This window comes from Eleutherodactylus coqui, chromosome 6, assembly GCF_035609145.1.
Source record: "Eleutherodactylus coqui strain aEleCoq1 chromosome 6, aEleCoq1.hap1, whole genome shotgun sequence".
In the NCBI taxonomy this organism is placed as follows: domain Eukaryota; kingdom Metazoa; phylum Chordata; class Amphibia; order Anura; family Eleutherodactylidae; genus Eleutherodactylus; species Eleutherodactylus coqui.
Genome location: NC_089842.1, coordinates 70,164,659 through 70,185,400, shown reverse-complemented (window position 1 = coordinate 70,185,400; position 20,742 = coordinate 70,164,659). Strand labels below are relative to the sequence as shown.

Here is a 20,742-nt window from a genome sequence, read left to right as displayed (position 1 = left end):
AAAGAAATCTCCTGTACAGCGAACGTTCACTTATGTCTCTTGACAAATAGGTCATTTTCACGGAGAGCTCGCAACACCAGTCAAACATGCACGATATGACATTGATAATGAGGAGAAATAATAAGGATGTTGTCCAAATAAACCAACACAAACCGTCCGATGAACTTCTGAAGAAACTCATTTATGAAAGCCTGAAATACTGGTGGGCATTGGTCAAACCAAAAGGCATTACAAGATTTTCAAGTGACCTTCGGGAGTATTGAAAGCTGTCTTCCATTCATCCCCCTCTCTGAACCATATTAAATTATATGCCCCCTGCAAGTCCAGCAGTAACACAGCCAGCCTTTGGTGGTAGCGCTTCTTCGGGGACCGTAGGGCGTTTTCCTAAATCTCCTAAGCAGAGAGTCCTGGGCTTACATCTTCCCTCTACTACGTCTTGCACCATTCTCCCTCCTGTGGGAAGACGCATGCTGTGTGGCCACGCAGACCAGTCACCTGATTCTGTCAATCCAAACAGGCGGCAAAATACTTGAACAAACTTTTTCTATACAAACAGAAAACTCTTTAAACATTTTGCCAGTAGGTGGCACTACTTCCCTGATGATACCTCTTATTGGAACTCATTACATAATAGCAACTGTGTGGAGGGGCTACCCCTCTGCAAAAGAGTGCCAAATTATAGGCATCCAGATTGCAGGTAATAGAGACAGAGGTATTTTTCTGTGCATGACTGACAAAGAGCCTGGATTGATGAAGCTGGTGGAGAGATGGGTGGACTGCACTCCATCCATGGAGGACAGTCCAGGTCTTGGGCTGTTTAATGAGTTACCTGAAAAGACTGAATAATAGAAGTTGTGCCTCTCAGAAATTATTCCCAGCCAGGGAAGGACAGGTGTTGCCAAAGCCTGTGGAAACTACAGGTATGGGGTTCTGGCAATAACCAAATTTGGCTTTTTGGTTCCAGGCAACCGATGGACACTTAGTCAGGTAGAAAGCTGAGTGTTAAAAAATGTAAGGGCTTAAATTCCCATGTATGTATCAATGAATATTACTGCTGCACTTTATTCTGTTCCTGCCGGGACCTTCAGAAAGAAGTCACATGACTGTGTTTTTGTATTCTAACTTTGCTATTGTGGAATAACAGACCCTGACCTGCCTGCTGATTGGCTTATGGACTAGGCATAGAGGACAGGCTCTGGTGTGACTCAACAGTTTCAGAGAACACATAAAAGATAGACTCTGCTAGTGAGAACTGTAGTAGAGCTGACCTGCAGCTGGACTTGTGAGATTCTGCAGCCAGGGTGGAACAGTTTTTTTGCAGAGAGCCTTGTGAGGAGTGAGCTGCTCCAGTGCTGCTGGAGAGCTGGGTTTTCCTGTACCAAAGAGAGAGAGCACAACTTAGATTCTGGGAGTGGTACTACCCAGCTGTTGCAATGCAATTGCCAGAAAGATCAGCCAATCATCCAAGGAAACAGCAGCTGAATTACTGACCTGAAGCGCCGAGCCTTCACTGGGAATGAGACCATGATTTTTATGCTGGTTGAAAGTGAGCTATAAACGGAAATTAAACAAATAGTGTGCGATGGCTTTACATTTAGACACAACGATTGCGTATTTTCGTTTATTTGAATGAATTTTGTGTATTAATCATCCATTGTAAATGAGGCATAACAGGGGGGTGGTTAACTAGCAAACAAAGGATGGAGGGTGTCAGAGGAACAGATTTAGAAAACAAAGATAAAAGTAGTGTTTTTGTAGTGGCTGCAATGTAAGTGTTCTGTCACATCTTGAGGGCAGTTTCAGACGAAGGTGTATTTTTCCTGCTATATTGCCATGCTAATAGCAGCCAAATAACAGCACAAAACAAAACCACTAATGTCATTGGATTTCAGTGATTTCGTTTTCACTATTGGGATTCTCGCCCATTAATTGTACAGGCGAGAAAAGATAGGATGCGCGGGAAAGATAAGGCAGCACCTATATTCCCACAATTTTTTTTTCAAACTCTTGTGCTATGGCACAGCCGGCAAGGAGGAAAAAAACCCTCGTTCAGGGCAACTGCGCTCGATACCGGTGAGCGTAGTTGCACCTACTGCCGTCTGAAACTGCCCTGAAAATGAGTTCTGGAAATACCTTGGAAGAAGGCAATCCAAGAGACTTAACAATAGGTCAGTGGCTGTGGACCTAGGTTTACTAGTTTGTGGTAGGAGATTCTGGTGTAGAGTTCACAGTCTGACTAGCAGTACTTTTGTAAGAAACATGATGGGGGGTTCACTTCCACCTTCAGTGGGGCGCGCAGCCACTTGATGAAAATTAGAGAGACACGGTGAGGTGGAGTGAAAAGGGGGAATAACTGTGTGTAGACAGGACGTCTTCATATCCTTATTATCCTGGACCAATGCCTTCACCTACCGTGCCTTGGCCTTTGTTGTCTATTTTTATGACCCGATTATTTTTATATCCCACTGATGAAGTTGGTTAATCGCCCACTTGTGTTTTTCAAAGGATATACTGCAGAGTCATTCTTTCCACAGTCACTTCTTCCCCTGCAGTAGCGTCACTGTGGATTGAAAGCTGTCCGAGAGTGCCAGAATTTATTTTAAGAGATTTTCCCAGCTCTCCTGGCATGTTTTTTAGTAAATACTTCCAATCCCCATGAGGCATAATTGCTTCAGAATTCTGTGTTATAGTCTTCCTTGGTTACTGGGTGTTACTATTTCCATTGTCAGCAGAGAATGTGTTTACACATTGTGATATTGTATGCTCTGATTTGACAGTGCCAAATGTGAAGTAGTTGTTGGCTCTTTTTGGCAAGCCCTTGTTCTGATAGTATTAGTTCATTTCATGAACAAGACTCATCGATGCTCCTACATGCAGGTCACATTCTACGGTTTTGGAATCTCACTTAAAAAAAAAATCATAACTACTTTTATCATTCTATCGCTAAGGCTGTGAGACAGCTTGTTTATTACAGCGTGACCTCTAGTTTTTATTGGTACCATTTTAGGATTCATATGACTCTTATGGCTTTAAGTCAATTTTTTCTTGGAGACGAGGTGACCAAAAAAATGCACTTCTGGCATTGCATTTTTGTTTTCTGACAGTTTTCATCATGCATGATTACTAATATGATATTTACATGAGTGTACATCGCCTGGCATTTTCACGGCTAGCCGATATATACGCTTCCATCTGAGCAGTCCCCCCCCCATCCCTCCCACTCACCGTCTATCTGCTTCTCTCCTTCCCTCTGAGTGGTTTGCAATGGGAGTAGGCAGGACAGCCATAGCTAGCAATGGGAGTGGTAGGGACAGAGCAGAGATTAGCTCCACCCCCGCCCCACCCCTTCTCATTGCAAACGTCAGAGTGGAGGAGAGAAGCAGAGAGCCGGTGAGGGGGAAGGAAGGGGAGAACTGCTCAGATCAAAGCGTATATCGGCTGGCCGTGAAAATGCCGGCCGATATACGCCTGTGTAAATAAGCCCTTATGGACGCTGAAATTCCAATTTTTACATTTTTTAAATAAAATAATTTTTTTGATGCAACAATTGGGAAGTTTTTTTAACCCCTTAACACTCTATGAAGTACATTTATGTAATGGAGGTACAGGATTAGTATGGAGTGGGAATTGGAACCCGATCCCTCTCCATATAATGTGGGTGCTGGCTGTTTCTTACAGTTGATGCCCGCGCACAACAGCAACAATCAGCATTCCCACTGATCGCCACTGTTAAGCCTTTAAAAGAATATTGTCAGAAAAAAGTAAAAAACATCAAAATTGCACTTTTTTGTTCACCCGGCCTCCAAGAAAAAAATATAACCTAATCAAAACACGTAATCAAAAGAAACTACAATAAAAAATACCAATAGAAACTACAGGATGTCCTACAAAAACAAGCCCTCACACAGCTATGTTTATGAAAAAATAAAAAAAAGTAATGCCTTTCAGAAGATGGCGGAAGAAAATGTTGTTTTCTTTCAAAGATATTTTATTTTTTAAAGTAGTACAGCCATAAAATATATATATAAATTTAGTATTGTACTAGTCAGACTGACCCATAGAATAAAGTTATCATGTCATTTTTGCTGCCGTGTGTACACTGTAGAACTAATACTTCGCCAAAATGGTGGAATTGCAATTTTTGTTTTTCCTGGTTTTCCATTTCACTCTTTCTAGAATTTCTTTTAGGTTTCTCAGTACATTATATGGTACATTATATAGTACCATTGAAAAAAAAACAACTTGTTAGGCAAAAAACAAGCCCTCAGAAGTCTACGCTAATGGATAAATAAAAGAGTTATGATTTTTTTTACGTGTGGAGGAAAAATGAAAATGAAAAAAAAAAGCGCCACATACTTTAGGGGTTAAACTTTAAATAGTTTTTATTTATTATAATAAATAAAGAGTCTTTATTTTAGCCATTTTTTAAATTATTTTTCCCCATCATGTTCCCAGACTTAAACTTGAGATTGTTTGATTGCTTATGCAGTATAACATATCTGTTATTATTTAGATTCTGTTTGTCTAGAATTGTGACATAGATAACAAAGAGGCAATTTATTTGCAATCAATACAAAACTTTAGGTTAAAAATGTTCACTTAGGCCCAATGTCCACTGGCGGATCGGATTTGCGGAATCCAGAAGATCCGCAAATCAAGCAGCCCATAGGGATACATGAGCATCCGCAAGTGAAATAAATTGTGCAGACTTGATTTGCGGACCTTTTGGTCCGGAAAAAAAGAATCGTAGCATGTAGAGATGAGCGAGCATACTCGCTAAGGCACATTACTCGAGCGAGTAGTGCCTTAGCCGAGTATCTCCCCGCTCGTCTCTAAAGATTCGGGGGCCGGCGGGGAGCGGCGAGGGAGTGTGGGGAGGAAAGGAGGGGAGATCTCGCTCTCCCTCTCTCCCCCCCGCTCCCCGCCGCAACTCACCTGTCACCCGCGCCGGCCCCCGAATCTTTAGAGACGAGCGAGGAGATACTCGGCTAAGGCACTACTCGCTCGAGTAATGTGCCTTAGCGAGTATACTCGCTCATCTCTAGTAGCATGCTATATTTTACTGCGGATCATAGAAGTCAATTGAAGCCGCCTAATCCGTGGCCCGTCCGCAATACAATTGCAGACGGACCGAGGATTTTGCTGAAAAGCAAGAGTTTAAAAGAAAAACAAAACTCCACTGCGCTTGTGTGGCAGCAAGCCGGCCAGCGATATCGCATACATCCGCAGTGAAGCAAAAAGAAGACCAGGATAGGTAAATAGAATCCAGCAGTGTCCTTGGCCAGCGGGGTCGGATTCCGCTGTGGACTCTCGCATGCGGAATCTAATCCTCCCGTGGACACATTCACATTACAATTTGTGCTAGGTAAATCTGTCTTAGATTTTCAGAATAATCCAAAACAGAAATCCACAGTTTAAAGTCAAATTTCTGCCACGGTTTTGTGGATTAGATTCTTTGTAATTCAATGGCGCTAATCTGTGGCTTTTCAGGGCTGAATCTATTGTGCGTTTATTACTATATGTCACACAGAGTTTTCTGGAGCATGTGAGTTGAGCATTAAATACCTCTCATATTTATTGCTGGCAAAAATCTGCAGCCAAGTCATGATAGAATCCTCCATTGCGAACATAGCCTAACTTGTAAACATGTCAAAGTGAAAAAATAAATAAAAAATAAAACACACATTTACCTATATATATAAAACTAGCTGATATACCCGGCTTCGCCCGAGTTAATTTGGTACTGGTGTTTATCTGGTGTTCACACGGAAAATCTTATGAAGTCGTGGTTACTTTAGAGATACTGAGGAAAAATATATGTTCACCATTTTGCATAGTTCTCTGCGTTACCCAGGAAACACCACGTTGAGGCAACCATGCGACGTTTCCTTTATATAAAATGACATCAGGAAGTGAGAGAATTAGATTACGTACATCAAATTTGGACACTAATTCTTTTGCGCTTAGAATTGAATAATGGAGTTGGGACCCATTAACTTTTTATATTTATGACACAATCAATGCTTGTGCCAAGTTTCATGTTTCTATGACATTGGGAAGTGAGAGATTTAGATTATGTACGTAAAATTTGGATGCTAATTCTTTTGCGCATAGAATTGAATAATGGAGTTGGGACCCATTAGCTTTCCTATTTATGACATAATCAATGCTCGTGCCAAATTTCCCGTTTCTATGACACCGAAAAGTGAGAAAATTACATTCCGCACGTACAATTTGGACGCTAATTCTTTTGCGCATAGAATTGAATAATGGAGTTGGGACCCATTAGCTTTTCCAATTTATGACATAATCAATGCTCCTGCCAAATTTCACGTTTGTATGACACAGGAAAGTGAGAAAATTAGATTCCGTACGTAAAATTTGGACGCTAATTCTTTTGCGCTTAGAATTGAATAATGGAGTTGGGACCCATTAGCTTTTCCAATTTATGACATAATCAATGCTCCTGCCAAATTTCACGTTTCTATGACACCAGAAAGTGAGAAAATTAGATTCCGTACGTAAAATTTGGACGCTAATTCTTTGGCGCATAGAATTAAACAATCGAGTTGGGACCCATTAGCTGTTCCTACTTATGACATAATCAATGCTCGTGCCAAATTTCAAGATTCTATGACACCGGAAAGTGAGAAAATTACATTCCGCACGTAAAATTTCGACGTCAATTCTTTTGCGCTAGAATTGAATAATCGAGTTGGGACCCATTCGCTTTTCCAATTTATGACATAATCAATGTCCGTGCGAAATTTCACGTTTCTATGACACCGGAAAGTGAGAAAATTACATTCCGCACGTAAAATTTGGACGCTAATTCCTTTGCGCATAGAATTAAATAATGGAGTTGGGACCCATTAGCTTTTCCTACTTATGACATAATCAATGCTCGTGCCAAATTTCCAGTTTCTATGACACCAGAAAGTGAGAAAATTACATTCCGCACGTAAAATTTCGACGCCAATTCTTTTGCGCTAGAATTAAATAATGGAGTTGGGACCCATTAGCTTTTCCTATTTATGACATAATCAATGCTCGTGCCAAATTTCCCGTTTCTATGACACCGGAAAGTGAGAAAATTACTTTCCGCACGTAAAATTTGGACGCTAATTCTTTTGCGCATAGAATTGAATAATCGAGTTGGGACCTATTGGCTTTTCCTATTTATGACATAATCAATGCTCGTGCTAAATTTCACGTTTCTATGACATTGGGAAGTGAGAGATTTAGATTATGTACGTAAAATTTCGACGCCAATTCTTTTGCGCATAGAATTGAAAAATCGAGGTGGGATCCATTAGCTTTTCCTACTTATGACATAATCAATACTCGTGCCAAATTTCCCGTTTCTATGACACCGGAAAGTGAGAAAATTAGATTCCGTACGTAAAATTTGGACGCCAATTTTTTTGCGCATAGAATTAAACAATCGAGTTGGGACCCATTAGCTTTTCCTTTTTATGACATAATCAATGCTCGTGCCAAATTTCACGTTTCTATGACATTGGGAAGTGAGTGATTTAGATTATGTACGTTAAATTTCGACGCCAATTCTTTTGCGCTAGAATTGAATAGTCGAGTTGGCATCCAATTTCTTTTCCTATTTTGGAGATAATCTATGCTTGCGCCCAATTTCATGTTTCTACGACATCGGGAAGTTGGAGAACTTTTGGCCAGTCAGTCAGTCAGTGAGGTAGTGAGGGCTTTCAGCTTTATATATATATAGACTAGCTTACCCGTCGCGCGTTGCTGCGAAGACATACAGACATTCATTTGTTTTTATATATCTAGATAACAACCAATCACAGCGCAGCTTTCATCTTACCTCAGTGGTATAATATATAACAACCAATCACAGCGCAGCTTTCATGTTACCTTAGCAGTATAAAATATAGCAACCAATCACAGCGCAGCTTTCATGTTACCTCAGCAGTAAGAGAAATAACAACCAATCACAGCGCAACTTTTATTCTGCCTCAGCAATATTAAAATAGCAACCAATCACAGCGCAGCTTTCATGTTACCTCAGTGGTATAATATATAACAACAAATCGCAGCACAGCTTTCCTGCAACCTCAGTAGTATAGGAAGTAGCCACCAATCACAGCACAGCTTTCATTTTACCTCAGCAGTATAAGAAATAGCAACCAATCACAGCACAGCTTTCATTTTACCTCAGCATTCTCAATATGCAGCAATTGTCTTGCGAAACGTTCGGCGGATGCATCATTTTCTGGTTGAACACTCATCCTGTTGCTCGTAATGCCTTTTGCTTTCGTGCTTGAGATGGAAATCAAACGATCTTTGTCTGGGGGGCATAATCGTCGACAATGCTCGCACGCGTGCCACCTATCATAGGATAGTTGTACTATGCCAGTAATCTTCCCAGGAGTGTACTCAACAACTTCCCAAAGTCTCATGGCAATTGGATCAATGGTATAGTAATGCATAAAGGACAGACATACATTCATTTATATATATCAGGAAGTGAGAGAATTAGATTCCGTACGTAAAATTTGGACGCTAATTGTTTTGCGCATAGAATCGAATAATCGAGTTGGGACCCATTAGCTTTTCCTATTTATGACATAATCAATGCCCGTGCCAAATTTCATGTTTCTATGTGAGAAAATTACATTCCGTACGTAAAATTTGGACGCTAATTCTTTGGCGCATAGAATTGAATAATCGAGTTGGGACCCATTAGCGTTTCCTATTTATGACATATTCAATGCCCGTGCTAAATTTCAAGTTTCTATGTGAGAAAATTAGATTCCGTACGTAAAATTTGGACGCTAATTCTTTGGCGCATAGAATTGAATAATCGAGTTGGGACCCATTAGCTTTTCCTATTTATGACATATTCAATGCCCGTGCCAAATTTCAAGTTTCTATGTGAGAAAATTAGATTCCGTACGTAAAATTTGGACGCTAATTCTTTGGTGCTTAGAATTGAATAATCGAGTTGGGACCCATTACCTTTTCCTATTTATGACATAATCAATGCTCGTGCCAAATTTCATCTTTCTACAACATCGGGAAGTGAGAGAATTAGTGGCAATGATGGAAATCGAACGATCTACGTGGGGGGTCGTAACTGTCGACGACGCTCGCGCACGCGCCATTTATCATAGAATATTTGTACTATGCCTATAATCTTCCCAGGAGTGTACTCAACAACTTCCCAAAGTTTCATGGCGATCGGATGAATGGTGTAGTAGCGCATAAAGGACAAACAGACACGCAGACAGACAGACAGTCTGTTTGTCCTTTATGCGCTACTACACCATTCATCCGAGCGCCATGAAACTTTGGGAAGTTGTTGAGTACACTCCTGGGAAGATTATAGGCATAGTACATTTATGCTATGATAAATGGCGCGCGTGCGAGCGTCGTCGACAGTTACGCGCCCCCCACGTAGATCGCTCGATTTCCATCATTGCCACTAATTCTCTCACTTCCCGATGTCGTAGAAACATGAAATTTGGCACGAGCATTGATTATGTCATAAATAGGTAAAGCTAATGGGTCCCAACTCGATTATTCAATTCTAAGCGCAAAAGAATTAGCGTCCAAATTTTATGTACTGAATCTAATTCTCTCACTTTCCAATGTCATAGAAACTCGAAATTTGGCATGAGCATTGAATATGTCATAAATAGGAAAAGCTAATGGGTCCCAACTCAATTATTCAATTCTAAGCGCAAAAGAATTAGCGTCCAAATTTTACGTACAGAATCTAATTCTCTCACTTCCCGATGAAATTTGGCACGAGCATTGATTATATCATAAATAGGAAAAGTTAATGGGTCCCAACTCAATTATTCAATTCTAAGCGCAAAAGAATTAGCGTCCAAATTTTACGTACAGAATCTAATTCTCTCACTTCCCGATGAAATTTGGCACGAGCATTGATTGTCATAAATAGGAAAAGTTAATGGGTCCCAACTCAATTATTCAATTCTAAGCGCAAAAATTAGCGTCCAAATTTTACGTATGGAATAGAGATGAGCAAGCGTACTCGGAAAAGCACTACTCGCTCGAGTAATTTGCTTTATCCGAGTATCGCTGTGCTCGTCCCTGAAGATTCGGGTGCCGGCACTGAGCGGGGAGCTGCAGGGGAGAGCGGGGAGGAACGGAGGTAAGATCTTTCTCTCCCTCTCTCCCGCCCGCTCTCCCCTGCTCCCCGCTGCGACTCAGCTGTCAGCCGCAGCGGCACCCGAATCTTCAGACCCGAGCACAGCGATACTCGGATAAAGCAAATTACTCGAGCGAGTAGTGCTTTTCCGAGTATGCTCGCTCATCTCTAGTATGGAATCTAATTTTCTCACTTCCCGATGTCGTATAAACTTGAAATTTGGCACGAGCATTGATTATATCATAAATAAGAAAAGCTAATGGGTCCCAACTCGATTATTCAATTCTAAGCGCAAAAGAATTAGCATCCAAATTTTATGTATGGAATCTAATTCTCTCAGTTCCTGATGTCATCTATATATATATAAAAACTGAATGCATGTCTGTCTGTCTGTCCTTTATGCGTTACTACACCATTCATCCAATCACCATGAAACTTTGGGAAGTTGTTGAGTACACTCCTGGGAAGATTACTGGCATAGTACAATTATTCTACGATAGGTGGCACGCGTGCGAGCATCGTCGACAGTTATGCCCCCCCAGACAAAGATCATTTGATTTCGATCTCAAGCACAGTCACCGAGAAGAACTCACTAGTGATAAAGTTAAAACTTAACCTTTAATACTTTAATAAATAAAAAACGAACAAACGTGTACAGAAATGTTAAAACTAATTAACGCATTCCTCTTGATGTTACAGGATATGCGAAATGGACAGGAGTTTGTATATAATAAAGGTCATTCGTGATAGCACCAGACTCTTATTTCTATTTTTTCACAAACTCTACTTGTTATCTAGATATATAAAAACGAATGAATGTATGTCTGTCTGTCTTTGCAGCAACGCGCGACGGATAAGCTAGTAGTGAAATAAAATATATTAGACATGTAAACTTGCCAATAAATAACATACAAATTTAATATTAATTTAACTATATCAACCTATATAGTTCACTAACTTGTTTATGTCTTTCCAGAATGGATACCCGGAAGGTAAAGCAATTTAAGTAGACTTTTCAGGGGATTCAGCTACATAACCAGCCTGCACTTGAGATTTTCTATACTTATAGCATAGTTTATGCCGAAGTGACACAGACCCTCTTTTCCCCCTGGCAACTACTCCTGCTGGCTGCTCTTCAGGCTAAGGCCTCGGTCAGGCGACCGTTTTTTTGCCGCGATTTGCGGATGCGCATTCGATCTGCGCATATATAGAACCATTGCTTTGCTTTCCAATGGGATCGGTCACATGGCCGCTTTTAATGCGGATGTCCGATAAATTATAGGAAACGAGGAATCGCAGATCGCGCCTATCTGCGATCTGCGATTCCTTGTGTTCTATATATGCGCTCAATGGGGCCGGCGGCAGCAGCGCCAACCCCATTGAGAACATATACTACAAAGATCATTCTCCTCTGCCACAGCTGTAACAGCTGTGGAAGAGAAGAACGATGTTCACCCATTGAATTCAATAGAGCTGGCAATACAGCCGGCTCCATTGAAAGCAATGGGCTGCCGGCGAGCGCGGGATGAATTTTCGGGAAGGGCTTAAAAATATAAGCCCTTCCCTGAAAATCATCCTAAAATGTGTAAAAATAAAAAATATATATATACTCACCTTTTCCCTGCAGCCGGAGTTCAGCCGCGGCCAGACGGCAGTTCTCCTGAACTGCTCTGTGTAGTATTCAGCAGGCGGGGATTTAAAATCCCCGCCTGCTGAATGGGCTGCCTATGATTGGTCACAGCCCTCACCAATCAGAGGCAGCTCTCACTCACCCATTCATGAATTCATGAATGGGTGAGTGAGTGCTGCCTCTGATTGGCGGAGCGCAAGGACCAATCAGGGGCAGCTCTCAGCTATTGAATGACAGCTGAGAGCTGCCCCTGATTGGTCCCTGCGCTGAGCCAATCAGAGGCAGCACTCACTCACCCATTCATGAACTCCGGCTGCAGGGACAAGGTGAGTGTATATATATATGTATGTATGTATGTATGTATGTATGTATGTATATGTATATATATATATATATATATATATATATATATATATATATATATATATATATATATATATATATATATATATATTTTTTTTTTTTTTTTTTTTTTTTTTTACACATTTTAGGATGATTTTCAGGGAAGGGCTTATATTTTTAAGCCCTTCCCGAAAATTAATCCCGCGCTCGCCGGCAGCCCATTCCTTTCAATGGAGCCGGCTGTATTGCCAGCTCCATTTAATTCAATGGGCGAACATCGTTCTTTTCTGCCACAGCTGTTACAGCTGTGGCAGAGGAGAATGATCTTTGTAGTACATGTTCTCAATGGGGTCGGCACTGCTGCCGCCGGACTCATTGAGTGCATATATAGAACACAAGGAATCGCAGATCACAGATAGGTGCAATCTGCGATTCCTCGTGTCTGGCCCGTTTCGCCGAAAACGCTGCTAGCTGCTGATTTTTCGGCGAATCGTCGGCCCAGTCATGCGATTTGCGGATGCGCATCCGTCATGCGATCCGCAAATCGCAGCAAAAAATGGTCGTCTGACTGAGGCCTAAGAGAGACTTTGTATGTATTAGGGCTCGTTCACATGAGTGTGCTTTAAGCGCTGTATAGGCGCGTGACAAAAGCGTGGCTATACTGCGCAAAAAAATCTTCTTAACCCGTTTAGGACCAGGCACTGTAAATTTACAGCACCTGGTCCTGGGCTTAAAGCACCGCCATATGTAAAATTACGGCGGCGCATTAAGCCTCCTGCTCTGCAATCAATCAGAGACAGGAACAGGTTATCAGCTGTTAGTGACAGCTGATAACCCGGAGCAGAAGGCAGGAGGGGTACTTAACCCTTTCTGCCCTTTGCTTCCCCGAGTACACAGTGCTCAATGAGCACTGTGTACTAGAAAGTGAAAGTAAAGTGTAACTTTCACTAGGGGAGCCCGAGGGGTCATGTGACCGCCAGGGTTCCCTGCTACAGCAGAGCTGGAGGGTCATACTAGACCCTGGCCAGCTCTGCCAGTGACTACAGTCACTATAGGGGTCGCTTTCCCCTGTAACTGGGCCTCCTATGGATGCAGTGAAAAAGTGTCAAATAAAAAAAAACAAAAAACATGTGACTCTCCCCCAGAGGTCTTACATGACATCATGGCGGACATAGATAGTAAAAAACATAATTACATACATAAGCGAAACAAAATTCCAGAATAAAACCACAATTCATGCAAAAGAAAGAAAATAACCCAAAACCGACGCCAACAAAAACCACCGCCGTATGCGCCCTGTAAATCAAAACCATGCATACTATATATCAAAATGTCCGAAATAAATAGAGGAACCCATTCCCATACTTTATTTTAGCATAAATATTCCAAATAAAAAAAATTTAGTGAAAAACATATAAAAAAAATAGCAGTACATGTTACGGAAAAAAAACACAGCAAAAATTATTTTGATCGCTAAGGGAAAAAAATAGTGTAGTAAAACCACCACATGGGTAAAATCCCTAAAAAGTGTCTGGTCCTTAAGGTACAAAACAGCCTGGTCCTTTAGGGGTTAATTTACCACATAGTAATAATTCCCCTTTGTGCCTTTGAAAAGCAATGTTCCCTTCTGTGCTTCCCATAGAGTGCCCCCTCTGTGCCTCCACAAAGTAATAGTGCCTTCTCTGTGACCACTCAAATCAATACTATTCTTCAAGTTAATAAAACCCCTTGTGCCTCTTTACTTCTGTCCAGCAGTGCTGAAGACACTTAATCATGAACATCATGCTAATGCCTGACATGCAGAATCTGACTCCGCCTCTGTATAGGAAATACGGTACTGAGTATGAGACTGGGAAGCAGTTGTGCTGTGCATGCCAGGCAGTAGTATGACTCCAGTCATGAAATTTCCTCCTCCCTGAGGGCGGGGGGTTTGAGGTTTGGAACCAAAGAGGAGAAGAAGTAGAGCCGGCAAATATTACACTGAATGAACGGCCAAAGAAGTAGGAGGAAATCAAGAAGAGAGAATTATTCTTAAAGGGGTTGTCCCGCGCCGAAACGGGTTTTTTTTTTTTTCAACCCCCCCCCCGTTCGGCGCGAGACAACCCCGATGCAGGGAAGTAAAGAAAGTTTACCGGAGCGCTTACCTTAATCCCCGCGCTCCGGTGACTTCAATACTTACCGCTGAAGATGGCCGCCGGGATCCTCTGTCTTCGTGGACCGCAGCTCTTCTGTGCGGTCCATTGCCGATTCCAGCCTCCTGATTGGCTTGAATCGGCACGTGACGGGGCGGAGCTACACGGAGCCGCTCTCTGGCACGAGCGGCTCCATAGAAGACTGCAGAAGACCCGGACTGCGCAAGCGCGGCTAATTTGGCCATCGGAGGGCGAAAATTAGTCGGGCTCCATGGGAACGAGGACGCCAGCAACGGAGCAGGTAAGTAAAAAACTTTTTATAACTTCTGTATGGCTCATAATTAATGCACAATGTACATTACAAAGTGCATTATTATGGCCATACAGAAGTGTATAGACCCACTTGCTGCCTCGGGACAACCCCTTTAAGGTCAATAGAGCTGAGCTTACTGAGGAGAAGTTGGTAATCTACAGTGAAATGCTACAGAGACATCCAGAAAAATCAGTAAAGAATGGTCACTGTTCAAGTCAGCCATTAGGAGATCACTTGACACTTTAGTAACAGTGGTTTTCTGAATGTAGAGAACAAAGAGTAGATTGTAAGGCTGGGTTCACACGGGGTGGAATTGCCGCAGAATTTCCGTGCAGACTTTCGATACTGAAATTCCGCTGGCAATCTTAAATCCGAGATGAAGCAGCTAAGTGGACGAGATTTAAAAAATCCTGCTGAAACTGACATGCCGCACGTAATTCAAAGCCGCGGCATGTCAATTTTATCGCTATTTCCACTGCGGGCTCTCTCCTTCTGATAGGGAGAGATGGCCACAGCGGAATAACCTGCTTTCAAAACCTGCAGTCCCACTGTGGACATTCTGCGAGGTTTCCGTGGGATTTACGCCCCATGTGAACCCAGCCTAAGGGGTCGAGAAGAGAGTTATCCGATTAGGAAAGAGTAAACCAGACAAGTATGTGTTTTGTGTATACAGCCCCTTTACAAATATATGGCATAGCAAGTAGCCACAAGGTCCCCATAGCAAAACTTGTAATGAGGCCCCACTCCACCATGACCACCTTCAGTAACAAGTTCAACTCATGAAGGTTTTATGATTATTTTGGTCTCCCTAATGCATAGGGATAATGCACATAGAGATGTCTCTATAGTGAAGTTACAGTATAGGGATAATACACATAGAGATGTCACAACAGTAGGATAATCTGCACATTACGATATCATAGCACAATAATGGTGCTCACAAGGAAGGTTACCAAATACACTGCAACAGCACATCAATGAGAAAAAGCCTATGATGTCATAGCAAGGTGGTAATGCAGTCATCTCACAGTACAGGTATAATGTGAGTAATGACACAAAGTAATGTCACAAAGAAGGAACAGTGCACACAGCAGGATTAACCATGTAGCATCATATTAAAAAACTGCGATGGGACTGCATTCAATTGTCAATATCCTCTTCCATTGTTAATAGTCATCATTACCAAATGCACCGAATGTCTGAAGTGAAATGGGCCCTTTTAATTGTTGGCCCCCAGAGCAGCTTATCGTATTTAGTCATTTTGGGACGTGAAGAATAACTATGTATCGCTACTATTCACATCAAAATGACAGACCCCACAGCCAAACCTGAATAATCGTATTATAAGTTATTGGGGTTGATTGGTCGCTGGCAGTTTCCATCATGCAATGTATCCGGCACTGCATTGTGGTTTCTGTATTCCATGAGGAATACAAGGAAACAGCAAAATGCAGAGTTCTAAGAAAATATGCTCCAGAATTTTTTTTCATAAAGAATACAAGTATTTATTAAAACACATCAGGAGAGCTGCTGGGTCCTCTTTAATTTACCTGACCCACCCAATTGCAATGCTCATGGTGTGCATGTGCTGAGGAGTTGTTTCCTGCATCTTACATTACACTGGTGACACGCGCTTCATTTTCTTTAAAATATATGAAAAAGCTTACGGCTTCATTAATGCTGCCTTCACGATACAGCTTAAGTATTAACTTTTTTTCTTTGTTCCATGCAAGGCAAAATATTTGCTCCAACGATGGCCCAAACCTCAATGATGACTCAAGACGGTAAGCACCGTATCCAGCAGAAAATTCTTTTGCATAGAAGATTAATTCACTGGTCTTTGATGGTATTTCTCTTGGTAATTCACCCTTCTGTCAACAAAAAAGTTCATTGGTAAAACAAAGTCCCATAGTTCTAGTCTATAAAGATAGGTCACACTAGTCTGCATATTTGCTGTAGAAGTAAAATAGAATTTTTTTTGTTAAGGCTTTCTGTAAATACACACACATATAATTAATTTCACTGAGCTATCATATGTTGCATAAAGAGAACTCATTACCTTCCATTCACTTACACTGGTATAATGTCCATTTACAAAAATCTTTATATATAAAGCCGAAAGCACTCACTCACTGACTGACTCGCCACTAATTCCCTAACTTCCCCGTGTCATACAAATGTGAAATTTGGCATGACCATTCTTTAGGTCCTAAATAGGAAAAGTAAAGGGGTTGCAACTTGATTATTCAATGCAAAATGCAAAAGTAAGTGACCCCCTATGTAATGTACCAAATATAATTCTCTAACTTCCCGGTGTCATACAAACTTGGCACAACCATTCTTTAGGTCCTAAATAGGAAAAGTAAAGGAATTGCAACTTGATTATTTAATTCTCAGTGCAAAAGTAAGTGACCTCCTATGAAATGTACCAAATCTAATTCTCTAACTTCCTGTTGTTGTACAAACTTGAAATTTGGCACGGCTGTTCTTTAGGTCCTAAATAGGAAAAATAAATGGGTTGCAACTTGATTATTCAATGCAAAATGCAAAAGTAACTGATCCCCTATGTAATGTACCTAATCAAATTCTCTATCTTTCCAGTGTCGTACAAACTTGAAATTTGGCATGACCATTCTTTAGGTCATAAATAGAATTGAATATTGAAGTTGTGACCCTGTTAACTCTTCCTATTTACGACCTAAAGAATGCTAGATTTCATGTTTGTGCGGTACAGATGTGTTTTATTAGTCACTTTACATAGAGAGTCATTTACTTTTGCACTTGGAATTGAATAATCAAGTTGTGACCCCTTTACATTTCCTATTTATGAGCTAAAGAATGGCCCTGCTGGGTTTCCAGTTTGTATGACATCGGGAAGGTAGAGAATTAGATTAAGTACATTACATAGGGTGTAACTTACTTTTGCACTTGGCATTGCATGATCAAGTTATGATCCCTTTACTTTTCCTTTTACAACCTAAAGAATGATCATGCCAAATTTCACGTTTGTGTGGTAAGAATCAAAAAACATTCCCACTGAAAGCGAGAGAGATAATCTGCAATTTAGTATTTTACACCCGATACATGTACTGCCACAACCCACGCATTTAGCTTGTAACACCAAATAGCACACTAATGGGAGGCGGGGGTGGAGGATTCCGTTAGGTTGTTAATAGCTTGAACAACCCCTAAATTGTAACCCAACATTGTTCCGTAACCATTCGCCTTATAGCATCACTGCGACAATAAATCGGGAAAAAATTCACAACCAAATTTCTTACTACCACTGACCAACGTACCACTGTCCTTGAAAGTACACACCGAACTCCGAAATGCCTACTGCATCCATAAACAGTTTTCAATCAAAATTCCAAAATTACTCAGAAATCAATACCAATTTCCCACTGTAATGCTCCAAAAAAGGACATCCACACATCCAAACCCTCCTTATGTTCTTTCCTAATCAAATGTAATGATGGACCACCCTTTATTTCTGATATGACAGTTGCCAAACGTTGACACAAAACCCTTCCCATCAGTTATATCCGACATGCAAAAGTAAGCTTTCCCAGCAGAGATTGCAGATTTCACAGCATAATCCTATTGACCCGCCAGGCCCTGTTAACTTCTTGCTGCAGGGACTGCAATTTTCTATCCACTGGCAAACGTGTTTTTTTTTAATATTCCACAACCTCCATGTCAATCGTAATGCCCAGGAAGCTCAAGAAGTTGAAGGCCCTTCAGTTTTATCGGGAGCTACCGGGACTTCAAAATGTTGTGACACTCACTGGACCTAGAGATTAAGGTGTTGTCCCAGTAATGACTTACTGAGCCAATCTAGAACATTTCATATGAAAATTCTGTCCACAAAATATCTCCCTTTCGAATAATATCCTAACAAACGAATGCTTTCAAGATGCACTTGGGGAAGGTGAAAAGCTGACTCACAGTTTTTACCAGCAAAGCCCCTTTTTCCATGTTTTCATTTCTATCTTACTGCTGTATTACTAAGAAGGAGAAGGTTCCTGGAGCCCCCAAAAATCTGACACTTCACCATTTAAAGAGAAATATCCCAATTACCTCCAGCCACACTCCAACTGACTCAGAGACACCACTAGGCTTTACCAGGCAATCAACTCCACATCTCTGCAAGGACTCCCCCTGTCACAGCCAAGAAGCATCAAACCCAACACAAACCATCCTATGAGAGAGGTGAAGGTGGCTATCCACACCCTGCGTTCCCTTCTCAACCAATTTTTAGACAGACTCCGGGGACCTCCCCATTGATTGTCCGGAGGACTGGGAACCACTAGCCAAGCTCTTCCGTGAAACAACTGCCCATATCTCACCGGGGCCATGATCCTTAACCCAAAGGCCTATGTCTTTGTGTGGCCCACCTAATACTAGGGTAAACTAGGGTGAACTGCTTTCCATTGCCTGAACTGCTCATCATATCGCAGCCAGGTTTCCCCTCCGTACACCCCTAACATCCTGACTATTTGAGACAAAACTGCTGATCCAGAAGCCACCACCAATGTCTGTCACGACTCCTCCGTGCTGTCTTTCTGTTTCTATATTCTCAGCTTTCACTCTCCTAATGATTTCCTGCACTTTTGTAACTCCTCTTACCCCCCCCCCCCCCACTTCTACCTCCTCCATTCCTCACAACTGTTAATCCTTTCTTACCGTTCCCTGCTATAACCCTGTCATGCGGGCCTCCACCCACAGCCCCTGGGCCTATCTTATAGGTCCGGATATCAACACCCGGATCAAAGGCTGTTAGTTACAGCCATAGCTGGAAGACAGCTATGACTGAGAAAAGGAGGACCATAAATATATATCAGCTCAACAACTGGCCCACTGCTGGCTGCCATATATTTATGTAAGAAGGTTAGGAAAGCGTAAAATATCTTTATTCAACTGGAGCACTGGGGGCAGAAGATAGGCATGGAGGGACATGGGATGTATGCTTGTAAATAAATACAAGGATGAATGACGAATAAGGCAATACAGAACAATGGGCAATTGTCTATCTGGCTAATGGTGGGGGAGGGTGCATTGCGTAGCACCCACTTTGGGTACTAAGAATGCTTGTCATAGCCCTGCAGTTGATAATGCAATATAGTCAGAGGAAGGCATGACTAGGGTTATGGGAAACGGGGCAAGAAGAGGATTCAAATTCAGGGAGGTGGCAGCAAATAAAGGAAGGAGTGGGAAGAGCTTTTTTACTCACCAGAGCCAGTTTGCAATAAGGAGTGGCTGTGGCCAATCAAAACAACCTGCAGTGTCTTGGTCTTTATTTAAATATGGGTTGTGGGAGGTTGGTTGGGCAGGTACAGTATATACTGAAGTGCCATTTATCCACAATCCCTTTAGTCTTGACATGTGCACATACATCCCGTTCAGAAAGTTGACAGGTACTCTTTAAATGTCACATGCTGAATAGACATTTTCTAGAAACTTTCACTTTGTCAACTGTTTTACACACTGTGGTTGAGCTATGGCATGTTCACACAGATCAGATATGCTGATGGTTTTTCGCAATGGATTTGCCTGTGTAAAATCTAATATTATAGTAGCAGCAGAGTGAGTGAAAATTTTAAAGGCTATGGAAATCTTTGTGCATGAAAAATTAATTCTCACATTTTATTAAGTCCCAGCAGTAAAAAAAAAATCATGCACTTATTTTTGTTTTTGCATTGCGTTTTCCTTCTCATGCATTTAGAAAGCCTCGCTTGCCTTACAGGCTGTCCTGCATTGAAGTTTCTGGCTGGGGGGTATTCTCAGCACTGATCATCTGGTTTCTCTCATGAATGTGCACAAGCTCCGCTCCCCTTCCCCACTCCTCTTTCAGAAGCTGTGTAGCATTACTACGGCCACTAAATACTACACAGCTATCTCTCGCTCTCTCTCTGAGTAGATACTGGTCCAGTTCCTCTTGACTGCTGATATACATATTGTATCATATGTATCTGAGATGATGGGCTATTGGAGTCAGGTATTATATGGGCTTGGATCTTACCTTAATAATAACAGAATTTTTTTCTACACACAGGAGGTAATTCTTATTGTCTATTTCACAGCTGAAGATCACTGGTAGTCCATCATTAAAAGCAAGTTCTTTATATATGTTCATATAAAACATTGCTTCTTCCCCTATAAAACAAGTTTA

General features: G+C 41.5%; 1 protein-coding gene across 1 annotated transcript in view; it reads right to left on the bottom strand.

Annotated features, from left to right (window-relative positions):
• Positions 1 to 16,064: 16,064 nt before the first annotated feature.
• LOC136633600 (uncharacterized) overlaps positions 16,065 to 20,742 on the bottom strand; it is a 62,674-nt gene continuing 57,996 nt past the window's right edge. The window contains exons 10-11 of the mRNA XM_066609359.1: positions 20,593 to 20,726; positions 16,065 to 16,441 (exon numbers count right to left, since the gene is read on the bottom strand). Coding sequence (XP_066465456.1) covers positions 16,181 to 16,441; positions 20,593 to 20,726 — 395 coding nt within the window. The 3' untranslated portion in view covers positions 16,065 to 16,180. The remainder of the gene's footprint in view (positions 16,442 to 20,592; positions 20,727 to 20,742) is intronic.